The sequence below is a fragment of the Pteropus vampyrus genome, unplaced genomic scaffold (genome assembly GCF_000151845.1).
Source record: "Pteropus vampyrus isolate Shadow unplaced genomic scaffold, Pvam_2.0 Scaffold9, whole genome shotgun sequence".
NCBI lineage: Eukaryota > Metazoa > Chordata > Mammalia > Chiroptera > Pteropodidae > Pteropus > Pteropus vampyrus.
In genome coordinates, this window is record NW_011888790.1 from 13369994 (window position 1) to 13389412 (window position 19419).

At 32.4% G+C, this 19419-nt stretch overlaps 1 protein-coding gene and 1 non-coding gene across 4 annotated transcripts in view; both read left to right on the forward strand.

Moving 5' to 3' along the window:
* PTPRQ (protein tyrosine phosphatase, receptor type Q) overlaps positions 1-19419 on the forward strand; it is a 179937-nt gene that overhangs the window by 62689 nt on the left and 97829 nt on the right. For 2 of the 3 annotated variants that reach the window (XM_023521148.1, XM_023521153.1), the window contains exons 26-27: positions 3016-3157; positions 6083-6370. In XM_023521148.1, the coding sequence (XP_023376916.1) occupies positions 3016-3157; positions 6083-6370 (430 nt within the window). The remainder of the gene's footprint in view (positions 1-3015; positions 3158-6082; positions 6371-19419) is intronic. The other variant, XM_023521158.1, reaches the window with a different exon arrangement.
* LOC111730033 lies at positions 5293-5411 on the forward strand. Its single transcript, XR_002776530.1, has one exon. It is a non-coding gene; the product is annotated as a 5S ribosomal RNA (ribosomal RNA).

The following is a 19419-nucleotide window of genomic DNA, read 5'->3' on the forward strand; positions in this document are numbered from 1 at the left end:
AGCATGTGTAGCTTACAAAGTGAATAATAAAAATCAAGACCTGTGATTAAGTTTATGTCCTAAGAACAATAACTTTCTTTCTGGAAATCAAGATATTATTTTAAAATCTGATAGCCTGAGTAGAAATTGAATTATATTACTCCATAAATGTGGAATCTCTTTCCCAGAAGTGTGAAATTATATTACTGACACTAAGTCTCTAGCCCTCTAATATCCATTCCTGGTCTAATCTTAACATTTTCCCTTTTTTTTTTAATTTTCTTTGTCTGAATGGGCCACTGGGAAATTGATGTCAAAAGGGAAAAAGAAATTATTTTCTTAGTGTTATCACGTTCGTAGGGTAATTGTGTGCGTATATTGGAGTGTGGTTGTATATGTGTGGTCTTTTCTCCTCAGAAGAGTAGTCTCTAGCATAAACACCATATAAAGCATTTAGAACAATCCCTGGCATATGATAAAGGTGTTAGTATTGTTGTTAATATACATAGTTTTAAAAAGTACAAAATATCCATCCAACAATGCAATAGCACTAAGCATAAAATGACATTATACCATTATCTGAATATGAGAATAAATTATATTCTAAGATTTTTAGACATTCTGTTTTCTCAATAAAAATGCTACCATGAATATTCCACTAGTAGCAAAAATATAATCTTTATACCATAAAGTATTGACTATATCATTTTTGGGGGGGTGGAGGAAGTAGTTTTTGTTTAAAATCTATTTTTAGTTATTCCCTTTTGCATCTATTTACTCTTCCATTGATTTTCATAAACTTGTTTTCTTTTAAATTTCTTTAAATGTACTCGTACCATCTTTTTTCTTTTATTTACCTTTGAAATATTGTATATTATTTTAAAAATAATAGTGGATGTATTAAAGAGTTATCTACAAGGGTATTCATTGCAACATTTTTTAAATAGCAAAAAAATCTAATGCATAAACACATGCAACAATAATACACACAATCATCAGAAATAATATTGTAGAAGCCTGAAATGATTTATCACTTATCGTTCAATAGTTCATCTGTTTCTTATCTATTAGATGCCATTAAGAATAACTACCATTGCTCATTTACAATTCTATAACTGTTTAGAAAAATTCCTAGCATATAGTAGTAACTAAGTTGAATCTATGTTGTGTTATTTTTAATTTCTTTTTTAAATTTTTTTAGCAATTCAACATAAGGCTTTAATAAAACAATAAAAAGTCAGGTTTGAGTGTGGAATATCAGACATTACTCAGGGTCTGCAATTGAAGATTGGCCTGAACATATTTCATAATTATTAAGAGCAAGGAGTTTGTTTGTTCCAGTATATACAAGGTCTAGGAAGCAATTAGTTTACAACATGAAATCTTTTTTTTCTTTCTTAACATCTAGTTTACGGTAACTAGTTCCTTTCCTCTATTTTGCTTTCTAAGTGTGTTTTCCTGTATTCTTTTCTATGTTTCATCCATATGCCATGACAATATCAGTTTCTATTATTTTTTTCTTAACATCTAGTTTACTGTGACTTGTTCCTTTCCTCTATTTTGCTTTCTATTCTTTTCTATGTTTCACCCTATGCCATGACAATATCAGATTCTATTATTCTTTCTTTTTATTTTTTCAAATTCTGTATGGGGTTGATATAGGCAAAAAAATCCAGAACCGCTCCAAATGTTTCTGCCATCCCAGTCAATCCAATGTGGTCCACACAGTGATCAATAAGATCCAGGTTTGCTGGAAACTCAGGTCACCTATACATACTGAAAGAAATTATTTATTCAGTAAAAAGTTCTCTTAAAATATGTTTAGAAATATCCCTCACTTATGTCTCCTTCTTACAACTATTTTTGTGTCAATCCATTTGCCATTCAGTATGCTACTCTCACACTTTTCATTATAAACTCAGTCATTTCCCTGGGTACTAGTCCCTTCTAATCTAAATCAAAATTACCCTCACTGTTTAATTTCTTCTCAATCAGCAGTTGTTTATAAATTTCTCTAATTAATATAAAAATTTCCTGATGACAGGGCCTATGTCTTACATATATTTATAATATCCTGGTTATCTAACAGTATGCTTTATACTAGAAAGTGTGAAAAAAATGAAAGAAAATAGTGTAATATAGTGAGTTCTTAATATATGTCAATGACTTGTAAGAAAGTAATTTAAAATATGATGTAAGTACCCCAAGAGTTAGGATTCTTGCTAAATTTCTGCTACTGAAATGTTTAATAAATAAGTGAAAGTGTTTTAAAATTTGGGTTGGATATAATGCAATAGTCTTAAAATTATACCATACCAGAGTTTGTCTTCGCTTTCCATAACTGCTCTCTTGGTTAGGACAATTATCCTTGGATAAAGATTTCATACTTACTGGTAAAATTTTCTATGAGAAAGTGTATTCTTCCTTGGGCAATTGTGCTGTTTTGTTTTTTTCCTCATTCTCCTAAGAATTGTGTCAAATTAGAAATTTAGGAGTCATCTGGGAAAACTGATAGTTTAAGCTTCAGAGGAGCAGAGATTTTGTTTTATTCACTACTGTATTCCCAGTGCCTAGCATACAGTAGCTGAGGAATAAATTAATTTACATAGAATGTCAGTGGGTACTTAAAATAAATTTAGGTGAATTCAAGAAAAAACAAGTATCACAGCTCTAAATTGGATTTAAATTGGGGACTTTACTTTTAGCAAATTTAAAAAAAGTAATTGGTGTATAATTACAGGTAAAAATCTAGGAGGTAAAATGAAAACAAAATTATCTAGCTTTTTTTAAAAATGGTAATTACAAGATTCTTCAGGGCTGAGAGAGTGCTCAGTTTGTCCCTGAATCATCAGTTGAGCACACCCTATGCCAGAAAAAAGTGTTTAATATTTGTTTTATTTTAATTAAAAATACTCATGCTTATTAAATCATAGGTTAAACATAGAAGGCATAACTTCAATGTGTAAAATATTTCTTTCTGTAAGAAACAAACTTTTGATGATGCATTGTGACTAAGAATTTTTTTCTGCTTTTCAGAATATTTCAGGTTTTCAAACTGAAGCTAAACTTACTGGACTGGAACCAGTCAGCACCTATTCTGTCAGCATATCTGCCTTTACCAAAGTTGGAAATGGCAATCAATTTAGTAATATACTGAAATTCACAACCCAAGAATCAGGTTAGACACAGTTATTTAAATCTGAAGTATTTCATTTTATATTTAACCCTTTTCCCTTTCCGTTCTCAGTTTATGTGATAAAGTATCATTATTTAATAGTCCACTCAAAGGCAAATTGAATTTCAATGCTTTAAAGCAAGGCTGAGTCTTGTCTACAATCAAAATACATACATATCTGTGTATGTATATATTTACAGATGTTCTTTCCTTTTTGAGAAAGTTGAAATAAAAGACTAGTTTAAAAAATGAAGGCTTCTAGATATTTGTGAAAATTACCTAATTCTTAGGGCCATCTGAGATAGCTGGGAAAATTAAAAGAAGAAATGAACCAGTAGTCACTTTTAAAAGGCCGAGTGATATTTTCATGAATTGATGTCTATGATTGTTTTCAGAAGATGTGTTGTGACATTTAAAGATCACTAGTCACTATGTAAGCTTCTACTTTCCCACAGTCCATCTGTAAAACTTGAAGTGGTCTATGAAGACTATGAAATACCATTGGTCTAATTAAGCAACTTACCTATGTGTCACATACATGCCATAGCTCACCTTTGTTTGTGTACTAAATAGTATTCATTTATGACCTATAATAGTGTCTTAGATATGTACTTTTCTGCCACTCACCTAGACCATATGTTTAAAGGCATGTCTTCCTTACCTTTTTTTTTTTTTTTTTTTTTTGGTCAATGATTATTTCTTCTTTGTACCTCTGGATGCATTTCCTCTTGTTTTAGTAAACCTTTAAATTGAAATTAGAGACAACTCATGGATAAATTAATAATTTTTGCATTAATTTATGGATACCTGAGAATTTTTTATAGCATGCCTATAAGACAGGCTAAGTAAATAGTATTTATAGTGGATAAAAGTGTACACTCTGAAGTCATTGTCTGGATTTTAATCCAGGCTCTGTGACTTAGTACTTGAATAACCTTGGGAAAACCCTTTGACTTCTCTGAAACTCTACATCCTTAATTAAAAGGAAATATCATCAGATTATTGTGAAAAATATTTGAAAAGATCCATGTAAGACATTTGTCAGAGTGTCAGACATACAAGAAGTGCTCAAAAAATGTTACTGTTACCCTTATTCCCATATTGTAGATGAAGAAGCCATGATTCAGGCAGATTAGATGAAAAGGGCTAAGAAAATTAGTGAAGAAACTGATCTAGAACATCAGCCTCTGACCTCCAGTGAAGGGTGGACGTGACTGTAGGAAATACATACTATGAATGAGTAATACTATATAAAAATGTTAAACTATAAGGGAAAAAAAAGCATTTTAATAATTTATACACATATTAGGTTAATAAAATCAAGGCTCATCTTATAGACAGTGCTTGGTAAACCAATAAACATTTTATCAGTAAAATAAAATATTTTCATAAAATTCTATGCCCTAACTGGTTAAATAAAAGAAAATTTTCAAGTTTAAGGGTTATAATATCAGCTGGTTAATTAATCACTTTTGGGTACATAGAATAAGTGAAATACATGCTCACAAAATCCTGGTTTATGTACTAAACTTAAACAAGTTGTCAACTGTCTCTTGTTAACTTATTTTATGAAAATATTGTTATATGTTTTTAAAAATAAGGAAGCAAATAATTAATGTTGTTTAATTGCCAGAACCCTGGATTAGCCGAGAAACTATCGTTTTAAAAAATTTTAAATGCTACTGATCCCCTAAGTATTTTTCTTTAGGCCTGATGCCTTTATCTTATAGCAAAAGAAAGTTTTGTAAAGATATAAATTTAGGCCAGACAAGAGAACTGTAGGCAAGTCAAAAATCATTTGAGTTTTCTTTAAATAACTGTTTTATATGATGACAGCAAGTTGTTTCCTTTCACTACTTGTCTGTAATCCATGAATTGACTCTGTGCCAATTTTCCTTCTAGCATCCTCTTTTTACCATAATAGAAAAAGCTATGCTAACATTGGGGGGCATTAGATAATTAGACATTTCCATGAGAAGTAACCAGTCTCTTCAATCTGCAATCATTTTGGTGGGCTGGGGTATTACTCTTTAAGCAGGTCTACCAGATAGAGTAGACCTCTGAGAAACTGAGTTACTTCCACGTAAATTCAGGGAAGTTCTAGAACAACCTTGAACTGAATTAAAAAGTGGAGCTGGGTCTATGGCCATGCTACCCTGAACAGGCCTGATCCCATCTGATCTCAGAAGCTAAGCAGGGTCAGGCCTGGTTAGTACTTGGATGGGAGACCACCTAGGAAGACCAGGTGCTACAGGCATAAAACATAAATAAGTAAATAAGGGGTTGTGAGCTGACAAGGTCCTTGCAATTGGTGAGGTCAACCAAGGGTTTCCTTGCCTAAGGAAAAAAACAAAAACAAAAACTAGAGCTGATTTAAATCTTCTCTCCAACAATTTTTAAAAAGTACTGAGGAATCAGGTCTTCACGATTCTTCCAAAGAAGGCTTCCAAATGTAAAAGCAAACCCTCTAAATTGGTTACATGTTTGCTAGTACTGTTAGGCCCAGATGTGCCCCATCAGGGAGGCACCCACATCTATATTTTGCATAAAAAGATTCATTATAAAGTATTGCTAAGACTGCTCCTTTTCGATGAAGAGATAGAGAACAGGATTTAATCACTGCCTGAGCTTGAAGCTATAGAGTTGCTTCTGAGGATCTGAGGATTTGATTGTTGCTTTGGCCTAGGAAAGTATTCAGTGATTGGTTCAATATTGTAAGGATTAACAGATACCAAAGAAAATAGGCTAACTGCTATTTGATTCAGCCTTTGTTAAGAACTTTTTGAGCATAAATTGAAAGGTTGATATGTTAATTTTTTATTCTGTCTCTATTCCTACATATGATTTTATCTAACAATCACATAATTAAATGATTTATCTACTACATGTGTATAAATTTTAACTTTAGGCATTTGTTTATCTTTTAAGTTCCAGATGTTGTACAGAACATACAATGTATGGCAACTAGCTGGCAGTCAGCTTTAGTGAGGTGGGATCCACCCAAAAAGGCAAATGGAATAATTACACATTATATGATAACAGTTGAAAGGAATTCTACAAAAGTCTCTCCCCAAGATCACATGCATACTTTCATGAAACTTCTTGCCAATACCTCATATGTCTTTAAAATAAGAGCTTCAACCTCAGCTGGTGAAGGTGATGAAAGAACATGCAACATCAGCACGCTACCTGAAACAGGTAACCAATATGAAACAGGTAATTTATCTGAAAGAGATAACTAACTTGAAACAGGTAACTGTTCTAGATTGTGTCATACATTTGTCAATACCATTTGTAAACGTTATAGCAAATTTATACAAAGATATTAAAGAAATGTTAAAAATTACAACACATACTTTTTTTTTATCCCATGTGTTACCAGAGTATTAAGCTGTGTAGTATGTTGATCATTCTCTACATCACTGGGAGACAGAAAGGAGGAAAGAAAAGAGAGAAAATCTGCTTTATTATGTTTCCGCGAATATTTATTTTTTATTAATCCAAAATCCAAACTTACTGAATTATGCTTTTTATCATAATTTAAAATAGAGAACAAACATGTAAACTTTTGAATATCTCTTTTTTTCTTAATCGATTTTATGGAATTCTAGATGCTTCCCTGAATTCCAGAGCTGGAGTGCCAGACTCTCTTGAATCTACTTCTACTCTCTATACCAGACTTCATTTTTTATTTTATTTGAACAAAAATATCCAGGTCACTAAGACCTAGTCTACAAAGAAAACTCTCACTCTCTCTAACAGTGATTTGTCCTATGTCATAATCTTCTTCATCTTCTGCCTTCTCTAGTATCATACTTTCTCATATAAATGAAAACCTGATTCTTTCCTGAGAATACCATTTCCTGGTGGTTTTCCCCAATGGGGACTGTGCATATTGGCATAATTGTTTACCTCTGGCACATTTAGCACCTCTATCTTGGAAACATCTTTAAACTCCTTTCTCCTTTTGAAATCGACATCACCCAATTGTACTCCATTTTTCTACCCTTGAGACTGTAAACCACAGAACTTCGAGACACAATACCTTCACTCTGCTTTCGGCATCCCGATCAGCATTCTTTGCTTCTCTTCCTTCCAATGCAACATTTCTTCAGATTTCAGTGTTCTCCCTATTTGGCTGTAATGGACGCATTTCAACATTTTTCTTTGATCCTTAGATCTCGAACCATGTAATTGTGACTCATCTGCCAGGAGATTGTCAACTCTGAGAGTATCCTACTGTTTGTCTTCACCAGATACTGGCTGATGAACAGTGCTAGAAACAAATAGAAATGGTTTTACCTTTTTCAGCTATAAATTCACCTACTCTAACTCTCCCAGGCGCTCCATAGTCTTCTATACTTCCTTTGATTACACTCTATCAATTTTCCATAAAAAAAATTCAGCTCTCATTCTGAACATAGTTTACTCCCATTATCATCCATATTTGATGTTATCATTGATTTTACTAATAATATCAAAGATATTGATTTGCTCTCCTTGAAATTTTACCCATACCTTTATTTACGCTCTCCAGATATCTTTTCTCAGCAATATCATTGCCTTTCTCCTTTCAGGAATGTAGATGCTCATTTTGTTTCAATCTCATGTCTCCTCTAGAACATTATATCGTCAATTCAGTCTACCTTTTCCTGTATTTTGTCTTTTCTCTCTCTCTCTCATGCACACATACATGACTGCCATGCATGCATGCACACATACACATTGTTAGAGAATTTCAACTGAGGATCAGGTTGGTATATCAACCCCAAACATATTCGAAATAGAATCTATGTTACAAGAATTCTCCTTCTCTTTCTCACTTTTCTATGCCTGTTCTTTATAATAAATTGGACACTAAATCTTTTTATCTCCCATCTCTGCTACTCATAATCAGCTCTTATCACTTCAGTCGCTACCATGGCTCTGCAATTTGCCCCTTCTTCATCTTGACTGCCCCAGTTTCATAGCAGACTCTTGTTGCTTCCTGTAATAATACCCTCAAGTAGGCTTATCACCCATACTCATCCAGCCTGCCCACCAGTGTCATCTCTCCATCCACTTACTTTGATTGAAGTAATCTTATACACAATTTAGAGAATTCGTATGTTGGCAGTTGAACTTTATTACCTGAACAGTAAGAATTATATATGTAGATTTGGGTATCTGAAACACAGAGGTGATAATGAAAGTGTGTAGAAGCTCAGAACACTCCAAATGTTTTACTTGTTTTCATTGTCTACAAAATACATCCCGGAATTCATCACCAATTAGAATCTGGCTTCTGTCTAGCTTTTCATTCATATGTCCCTCCACTACATCTCTTCATACAGCTGATGCCTGTAGCCACACTTCATTTATTCAGCAGATTTGATTTTATGTATTTAATTCAAAAATAATTATTAAGCACCTGTTATGGGCTAATAATTGATTAGATTATCTTCCTTAAACATATCCAACATTTTTTTTTACCATCAGATTGCTTTACTTCCTGCAGCTGTATTGTCTTTCTCTCTTTCTATGTCACAAAAAAAGTTGTTTATTCTTAAAAGCCCATCTTAAATGTGTGTTTAAAGCTACAGATTCCTAGATTTTATCCCGGACTTGCTGAATCAAGGCCTCAAGAAGTAAAGCCGAAGATCCTGTACTTTAAAACATCTCTCCAGGTGATCTGGTGCTCTGTACCTTTTAGGAAGTACTGGAGTAGATTACCTAGGAACTTTGATAGCAGGTGATGTGTAGCAGTGAGGACAGGCAAACAGTGTCAGATAGGTCCAGAAACAGGTGGCAGGTGTTTCCTCATGAGTGGGCAGCAGCAGATCGTTGGTAGGCAGAGTTAGGGAGAAGGAATTATGTTCAAATCCAGGCAAGAGTTCTATATCAGGGTGGTCTAGCACCAGGTAAAATAGTCTTGATCTTTGGACAGGAGGTGAGTCTTAAGAACTGGGGAAAAAAGATAGCACAATAATTCTAAGATAAACGAGAGGATCGGGACTCTGAAAACAAGGAAAATGACTAGTTATTACTGAGTCCACTGGTACTCAAGGTGACTGCTTAGTCACAGGAATGAAGCACAAGTTCAGTTAGTAGAACCGAGACACATAAAGTGCAATATATGCACTTGATGTAGAGCTACCTAATTAAGGTTCTGGTCTTTGTAAAAGTTCCTTGAATTAAGAATTCGAATTTGAATTCGGGTCCTAATTCAAGAGTAAAAGACCACATGATGGAGTTTGAAGGGATGCTAAATCAATAAATTAGGCAGATATTAGACATGTCGTATGGTGTACTATGTATTCCCTTACTACTAAAGACAAATGTTTCTCAAAGTTTGGACTTCTGACTCCCTACATCAGAATGGACACCCCTGAGGTCCTACTCCAGGCTGATGGAATCAGAATTTGAAAATTAAGATTCACAGATCTTCATTTAAACAAAACATGTGGATAATATAGTGCTGAAAATTGAGAACCACTCTATTCCATTGTAAATTCTTTGCTTGTGGGGATTACATCTTATTTGACTTCATTTTACTCACTGTTCCTAGCAGAGAGCTTGGACATTATAGCCACTCAAATGTTTGTAGAAGAAAGAAATGAATTGTTTCCCTATGAAATTCATAATTTTTATAAGGTTTTCTTTTTACTTCATTAGAATATTTTATTTTCACATTTCCATCAGGCAAAATTATAGATATTTTCTCTCAGACAAATATAAAAGTTTTTTTTTTAATTGAGGAAAGTCGTTCATATGAAACATGAGCATTAATTGCAGCTTCCAAAATATTTAAATAATTTTTTCATCTTTAAAATTAAGTTTCAGGTCTAGTACGCAATTATATTTATGATTACAATATTTATTAGGTAAATAAATTGCTTTCATTCGAGTTCACATGAATTGTTTGTTGATGAATCAGATATAAGATGAGATATGTAAGTAAGAACTAGAGATTCATTGTTCAGAATGGAAACAGTTTTATAGCTGTTGCAAACTTGTAATTTATAGTAGTCGAAGATTAGTCACAGTGTATAGGCAGCTCTGAGTCACTGACTCTGTGCTTATTTTTGACATAAAGTAAAATTAAATTTGGCTCACTCTCTCACTGACTAGTGTCTGACCTTAACATTCCTTACAGGGCTTATTGGGTGTTTTTCTCTGTAAACTTGGTCATATCTGAGCACAGTTAAACATGCATCATGATGATTGAGTTTATGAGGAGATTAGTGTTTGGTGTCTAAGCTGGTTCCCTTGTCACAGTCAAATATGTTGGAAAAGGGAAAATATAGATGAAGGCCCCCAAACTTGGTACTTTTAATAGCATTTTATGTCAAAATAGATCACATGTACCAATAAAAACATTTTATAACAAGTTCATGTGCCCGTAAGACAACTTTTAGAATTTTAAATTAGTTCAGAGTGCATGCACTTATCCATATTATTTTCAACTCTTAGTAAATGTGGTGATTTAATATTGAGTTTTAAAAACTTGTTCTTTTTTTCTGGAAGATAACTTTACAGTTCGGATTTATTCAAAGCTTTTCCAAGTTCAAAAATTTAAAATCAAAAGAGAAGAGTAATCTAGGTCCTTCGGATGCCCAAAACTTAATTGAGGGAAAGTAAAATATGCAGCTATAGTTTCTAGGAATGTTCTTTTCTGCATTAATTTTTTTATTAGCTTTTTGTGAAGAGGAGGTATCAGATACCTATAGAGACCCACTGGAAATCCACTGAACTTGCAATTATATTAATGATACAGTGTGATTGAATGAGAATATGTTCAATTTTCCTGTTTCTTTTTTTCTTCTTCTACTTTTGGTTCTTTTAATATCTCTACTATTTAATAGCTTACCTGTAAATTCTCTATCCTCTTCTACAAAGCCTTGACCACCATTCTAAGAACTACTTAAGACATGTATTTGTTGTGCACTTTATTTGGATCCCTATTTTGTGGACCTCTTTGAGCAGTGCAGAGATTATAGGGAAAACTGCCATTATGACTAAATCTGATCACTATTTACCAGGTTTTCTAAAAATAATGTATTTATGTAATTTATAAGAATTCAGACGATTTTTAAGTACCATTTAACAGATTGAGTGGAGGTGGTAAAAGTGTTTCTTGGGGTTGCAAATTAATTCACTAACTTAAGAGTTCACTTTGTCCTTTGACTGCTTCCCACTGACATTGCTCTCCTTATCCATCTCCTCATTTGAGATTAGAAGTCAAACATGCAGGAAAATTGCACAATCCTATTTGTTCTTAAGCAAGTGAATTGACATGTTCTACTTACTAGTCAGTAATTGCTGAAAGCACAAAAGCCATTATAGTTGCCTGTCACAAATCAGAGAGAAATACTTATTCTTTAGAAATTGCTATTCTAATTGAAATTCAAGTATTTTATAAAATAACTTTCATACAGATTTAAGTTTTAAATATAATACTTTTCTTAAGAGTGAACGTCAAATGAGAAACATTTTTCACACTTGTAGTGTGGTTGACATTTGACCAGTATATTCTTATTTAATGCTTACTATGTGCAGGCTCTGTTTTGGGGGTTCAAGACCCAAGTTTTAATTTTGAATGGCATTGGTGATCTCTGCTCTACATGACCAAATAATCTCACCATTATTGTAATACCCAAAAAGTGTAACGCAATTAAGTACAAATCCCATTGGTAGCTTCTGAATTGCTTTATAGGAGAAGCTTAGACTCAGTAACCTAATTGGAAGATGATGATATGGTCTTGAACCTTGAATTTCACAGCCAGGTACACTTAATATTTAGTTGATTGCCTGACATAGATCCATAAAATAGCCAAGTTTTCTAAATATTCTTTTTTGTTGTTCTTCAATATGCTATGCTATGAGTTCTTCAACTGTGCATGTCAAAGAATATCTTTATATTTATTTGACCTTTTCAGATGGTAGGGGTTAAGAAGGTCTGAAGATTATGGGTATGCTAATGCACTCATGGTGAACCACCCTGTGGCACCATCACTATTCATAAAAATAGTGAGACTAATAGATAGAAGAGAGTAAATAGGAATTCTAAGAAAGCAAGAGAAAACACATTGTGGAATACAGCAATGTAATACAAGGGATCAAACTGGAATGAAAGCATGACTAGAGTAGAGGACATTGTATTGGAAAGAGTGTAGGAGGAGACTTTGAATAACTAAAGTGGACCTTACTCTTCTCTTAGTTTTACGTAATTACAGCAGAAGCTTGACGATAATGTCATGCAAAATTGGATACCACCAAATTTTGAGTAAGAAATGACATAAGTAATTCTAAAATTAGTGATTGTTTTTGGCCATTTTCCTAAAACACTGGAGTATTCTCTTTAGATGGAGAAAGATTTGTTTATTACATATTTACTGAGCCTCCCAAGTCACCAAAGAATAAATTCCACAACCATTTCAGTTGCCCATGAGGTCCTTTTACAATTCAGCATTTTCCCTCTCCCTCTCCCTCTATATATAGAGATATAGATATAGATGATATTGATATAAATATAGATAGATATAGATATGTCTCCTCCTTCATCTTTTAAAATTTATTCTCAAATGCCACTTCTTCAAAAGAGTTTGACTTATTTATGATTGAACCTCCTTCCAGCTAGAATTTCCTTCCCCCTTTCCTGCTCTGCTTTTTCTCTATTATATGTATTATTGCCTATGGATCTGTCCTCATGACAATGCATGCTTCATGTAGACAGGAATTTTTCTTTTCTATTTCCAGTACCTAGAAATGTGTCTGACACACAGTGATACTCAATGAATATATTATGAAAGAATGAATGAATGAAATGATCAACATACACGCCTAAAAGAATAATAAGCACAAAGTAAACAGCCAGTATACGTACTTTGGATGCCTTAAGTAGAAACTTCAGCCACAAAATTATTTTTAGACAATTATTTGGTAAACTATCTAAGAAAGGCACTACAATCAAGAAAGGAAAAGAAGATAAGTCCAAAGCATGCTGAAGGAAGAGAATAGTAAAAATAAGAGCAGAAATCAATGAAATTAAAAACAGAAAAACAGGAAAAATCAGTGAAACAAAGAGCTAGTTCTTGAAATGATAAAATTGACAAGCCTCTAGCTAGCCCGACAAAGAAAAAAAAGAGAGAAGATACGGATTGCCAATATTTAGTAATGAAACCACTACAGACACTACAGACATCAAAAGGATGATAAGGGAATAATTTTAACAACTTTACACACATAAATTTTACACCTTAGAGGAAATGAACTCATTCTTCAAAAAGCATAACAAGCACAGCTTACTTAGTATGAAATAATTTGAATAGCCCAATAACTATTAAGGACATTAAATTTGTAGTGGTTTCCTTTGATACCACCCTGGTAGGAAAAGGGAGGGCACCTCTCCATTGCTGCCCTGTGGAGGTAGAAATCAAGTTCCCTACAGCCTCTATTGATACCCAAGGGGAAGAAGCTGGGTTGGCGTGGAAAAGTAGGCCTTCCCTGAGGAGGCTTCCTGGCCCTAGCCTCATTACTCTTCCCTATATATTCTCCACTGATATGATGGAGGAGTCTGGTTACTTCTAGAAAGGGTGAAACTCCTGGCTCCCTATTTTGTCTTCTCTGACCTCACCGTATCAAGGATGGTTGGGGTACTTCATTACAGTATCGTAAGACCTGAAGACTAGCTTCCCTATTTGACCTTTGATGTCATGGGAGGGAGTGTTTCTTCTATTTTCTGTGTTTTTGGGGTGGAGCTGTTATTATCCAAAAATTTTCTGTCTTGTTAGGCTGCACTTTCTGTTTTAGCTAGAGAGAGAAGGCGTTGATTGGTGCTTTTTTGTCCTGAGCTGGTTGATATTTCCAGATTGCTGGCTTCTGGGATATATGAATCAAAACAAAAAACAAAAAAAAACAGGGAACTCACCACTGTGTTATTCCTTGAGTACTGGGTTCCCTTATTGCTCTGCCTTCTTCTCTCCACATTTCAGAGTCGTCTTATGTCTGTTTTATGTTTAATGTGTATAGTTTTAGTTGTACTTAGTGAGAGGAATAGGAAGAGTACATCTACTCCGTGTTCTTCAAAGCAGAATTCCATTCATGAGATATGTTTACTACCTATGCATAGAAACCTTTTTATCCATCAATTCAAAATCAAGTTATTCAGTACATATGAAGTAATATATGGAGACTACTAGGAAGAATATGATGAGACAAATTTACTTCATGTCCTTTTAAAATTTAGAACTAATAATTTTAGATTTCATTAGATTGCAGTGCTAACCTTACCTAGTCATTTCATTTTGCAAACTTGAGAAATGAAGCAAAGAGGTTGTCTACTTAGTGTGGTATAACTAATTATTAGCAGAACTCACTAATTCAGAACTTTTTCTATGATCCTGTGATGCCTTCCTTACCTTGGAAATTCAATAAATCATTTGTGTTTATTGGAATCAGAGTAGTTTTTATCCATTACTTCACAATCTCTAAATAGAGTCATTATGGAGTGAGAAAATTCAGGTCCATTATACGAATTTCCTCATTTATTTCTGCAGACATATTTACAATGTAAGCATATACATACTTTTCCCCAAATATGGATTTAAAATTCAGGAAAACTAAATTTCTATTATCAAATATGTGCTTAACCTATAATATTAAAAATACTGTGAGTTAACATGATAAGATCTTTAAAATACTGAAGCAAAATACATTCCGGGGAATTCTTAAAGGTGCTAAGCACGTATCAATTTTTTTACCCTGGATCAGTTCTAAAGGTGTAATGCCTGCTATTATGAAATTGTCTTAGGTATCAAATTATAAGTTATAAATTTAAAAGTCCTTTTAAATAGAACTCCTTTTGTAAGAAATGAATTTGAGTTACTCTGTGTAATTCTCCTTGACCCCACTGATGCTCTAATACCTTTCATTAAGTGGACTTCAGGCATTCACTCTTTTCTTCATCCTAACTCCAGCTAAAGCCAGCTGTTCTTGAAGCAGCATTTTTATTAACTTATTTAGGAACTGGGATATATCTTATTACACTATTTTCCATTCCTGTCCTATGCAGCTGTAGCTGATACTTTTCATAACAGCCTTTACATATCAACCTCCTCCCCCATTTCACCCCATTTTTTTCTTCTCTTTTACTTCCCTTTTTAAGTAAATTAAGCATGTGTGTGTGCATGCTAAAGTCCTCTCTCTTTCTTTCTTTCTTTCTTTCTTTCTTTCTTTCTTTCTTTCTTTCTTTCTTTCTTTCTTTCTTTCTTTCTTTCTTTCTTTCTTTCTTTCTTTCTGGTAATATATTACTTGCAAACTTCAGGAATGTGTGTTGTTTCTATAAGAGTATAGACTTCGGGGAAAAATATTTATTAATGTATAAAAACTCAAAATGTTGAATAAATGAATTTTAAATTTTTATTAATAATATTACATTAATTTAGACAGTTTAAAAATCAAGGCAATATGAATGTAAATTTGAACAAATAGAAGGTTGTGCAAATTATTCTTAATAATTTGTGAAATAGTGATTTTCAAATATTACAAGTTTCATGGTATACAAAAAACCAACTTTTGTAGAAGAAGCTATTCTATAAATATGACATGCATAAATAGCAGCCATTATATGATTAAACACTTTCAAAATTCAAATAAAATGTAACATTTCTTAGTATATTAATGTCATCGTTGTAACTTGAATTTTCATGACCTATTATACACTGAAACCTTGAAAAAAATTACCTACTAGTTCTGTGCCTGGATACCTTATTATGAAGAATTATTACTTTAACACTATTTGCAATGTTAGAATAAATATTATTTTATATAGATCGCAATAATGAAATCTACACCAATTAAAGAATATATTAAAAATCAGTAACCCAATTTTCTGAAGTCTGCTACTAATTAAACTAGCCTACTTTAGATAGGATTTTTTAAAAGCCAAGATTCTATTTGTAATTTTTAAAATGTATCTATATTAATATTTATTGTGTATGAGAGATCTAACATTTTTAAAGTTTAGACTTGAAATTTAAAATGAACTTTTTATTTAAGGTGTTATTACAGAGAAATGGTTAACTATACAAAACATGCTCCCTAAAAGTCAGATTGAATGTTATTTTCAGATGTACTGTAAGGAACTTTGCCTGCAGTTGAAACACTTACCAAAAGATAGTTGAAAGTAGTTGTTGACCTACTTGGACTAATCCTGTAAGTCTTCTTTTCTAGTATGGATATATAAGATAGACATATTGTTTTTTTCTATTTGTTAGAAAGTATCACCCTCCAGTATTTTAAATTTCTATATAAATGTAATATATGACTTATTTTGAATATTATTGATACATTTTTAGGGAAAACTTTTTTCTTTTTATGTTTTTATCATTTCATTTTTTACTGATGGGGAATTATTTCATATACACAGTACGCAGAACTTAGATGTACAATTTGGTGAGTTTTTCCGAAGGCACACAACCATGCAGCCACCACTCAGCAACATACAGAACATTTCCGTCTTCTGCAGACAGTTCCGTTGCACACCTATTTCCCGAGGCAACCACTGTCCTGATTTCAGTCTGCATAGATTAGTTTTAGTTATTCTTGTGCTATATGTACTCTTTTATGTCTGGTCTATTGCTTTGAACATAATTGTGAAACTCATGTTGTTGAGGGTTTCGGTAATTTGTTTTTTTTTTTACTGAGTCATTTTCTATCATGTGACTCTCCCATTATTTGTGTCTGTTTTCTTTTGATGGACATGTGAATTGTCTCAAACTAAATGTTATGAATAAAACTGCTATAGATATTTTTGTATAAATTTTTTTTCTGTGGAATTGCTGGGTCATAGCCTAGATACATGTTTAACTGTTCAAGAAACTGACAGTATTCTAAAGTGGTTGTACTATTTTAAATACATACCCAACAGCAATGTATGAGAGTTTTTTCTAATTACTTCTCAGCACCAGCAGAATCTGTGTTATTTTTAATTTCAGACGTTCTAATTGATGTAAAAAAATTTCAATCTTTTTATAAGTTTAATTTTTATTTCAGCGATATTGATGATGTTAAATTCTTTAACATGGTTATTGACCATTCAAAGACAAGCAGTCTTTGCTTTACATGGTAGTATGGGACTATAAACTGAATCTGTGCAAAGCAATTTTCATAATCATGATAAAAATTATGATATTCTATGGTCTTCAAAAATTTTGACACTACGTTAAGAACTCTTGCTGTCAGTTATAAATACATAGAAAAATGAAAAAATAATAAAACCAATATTTATTTAGTACATTGTAATTTAAAATGTTGGAAATATTGAGAAAGTTTTTGGTTTCTTTGTAAAAAAATTATAAAGGGTGGTTGCTTCATTTTTCTCATTGTTTAAGTTACAATACAGAGAGAGCACCTTTTCTATGACTTGGCAAATTTTTATATCCTTTTCAAAGTTTGGATCAACTTCCAACATTTTATCCTTTGCATTTTCAATGTTATGAAATATAACATTATTTCTTCATAATGTTCTCTAAAAGTTCCCTTAATATGATGGGTTTTTTTTGTTGGCATTACTTCTTCTGGGACATTATCCTTCATCTTTTTCATTGCAACCACTTTTCTCATTTATGTCTATAAGTTTTGTTTTCACTAAGTTCCTTTGGCTGCATATCTAAAGTTTCTTAAATGGCAGCAATATCAATAGTTCTGTGGTTAGGTTTTAGTTCTAAAACAGCATTTATGTTTAATTCAAATTTCACTTTCAGCATTATCACTTTTGTTGCTTTATTGCCATCTTTGTTGGTCAAGATGTCACATGCACACGGACATGTAACATATCACATGAGGGATGAGGAGGCAATAAAACTACCTGCTTTGCTGACTATGCATGAACTAAATAACAGATGCACAGTGACCAATCAATGATAGGCTTTAAAAGAGGTGACACGATTGGTTACAAATTATGATCTACATGTATGTATTTATGTAGCACTTTTGTCAAGAGAAGAGCTAGCAGTGAAGTTTACTTTATGCAAGTACTCATAGGTAATATATAATGGTAACAAATTTTAATCCCTGTTTTGGACAGATAGGTGTTATTTAACCATAGAAACAGAAATTTAAGTATGTTAGAATGTGCAAAGTTAGGATTGTCCTATCTTCTTCTAGGAAATTTCTGTTCGAGTCTTAGCACATTTTTTATTGTTTTTCTTTTTAGTATTGAGTTATAAGAATTCTTATTTTATGTATTTATTTTTTATTAAATTTATTATGGTGACTTTTTAAAGTAAAATTATATGGTTTTCAAGTGTACAATTCAATAATGCATCATGTATATTGCATTGTGTATTCACCACCCAAAGTTAAATTTCCTTCCATATATATTTGACCCCTTTTACCCATATCTACCTCCCTTACTCCCCTCATTTTTGGATACAAGTCCTTTAATAGATAGATGTGTAACTAATATTATCTCTCAGTCAACGACTTGATTTTCTATTTTTTTAACAAGCACATGATTTTACTTTTGATGAAATCTAAATTGTCAATTTGTGTCCACATTAGTACATTTTGTTTCCTAAGAAACATTACCTACTTCAAGATTAGGAAGAAATCCTGTGTTTTATTCTAGAAATTTTATAGTTTTAACTTTTACATTTATATCCATAATTCATCTCTAATTTTATGTGCATGTGTAATCTGAAGTATGATTTAAAGTTTTTTTCATATATCTATTCAATTTTTCCCAAACTATTCATTTAACAACTTCCCTTTCTTCCTTGAATTTCCTTGGTAGCTTAGTTCAACATCAGTTGACCCTATGCACTTGAATGTATTAATGGAATATATTCTATTCCATTGATTTCTTTGTCTACCTTTGTGATGATACTATGCTGTGTTGATCACTGGAGCTTAAAAACTAATCTCGAAATCAGATAGTATAAATTTTGAAAACGTGTTCATTTTTAAGATCATTATGGCTGTTTTGGTTCTTTGCATTTCCATGGAAATTTTATGATGAGAATCACCTTGCTAACTTTCTAAAAAAACTGATATTTTTATGGGATTACATTGAATCTATATGTGCATTTGGGGAGAATTGATATCTTAACAATATTAATTAATCTGATCAATAAAAATGGTGTATTTCTCTATTTTTTCTCAAATATCCTTCATTGGCTTTTTGTACTTTTCAGCAAATGAGTTTCTCATGCCTTTTGTTAATGTTATTTCTAGATATTTAATTTTTATGTTATTCAGAATATTATTTATGTTAAACAGAATTA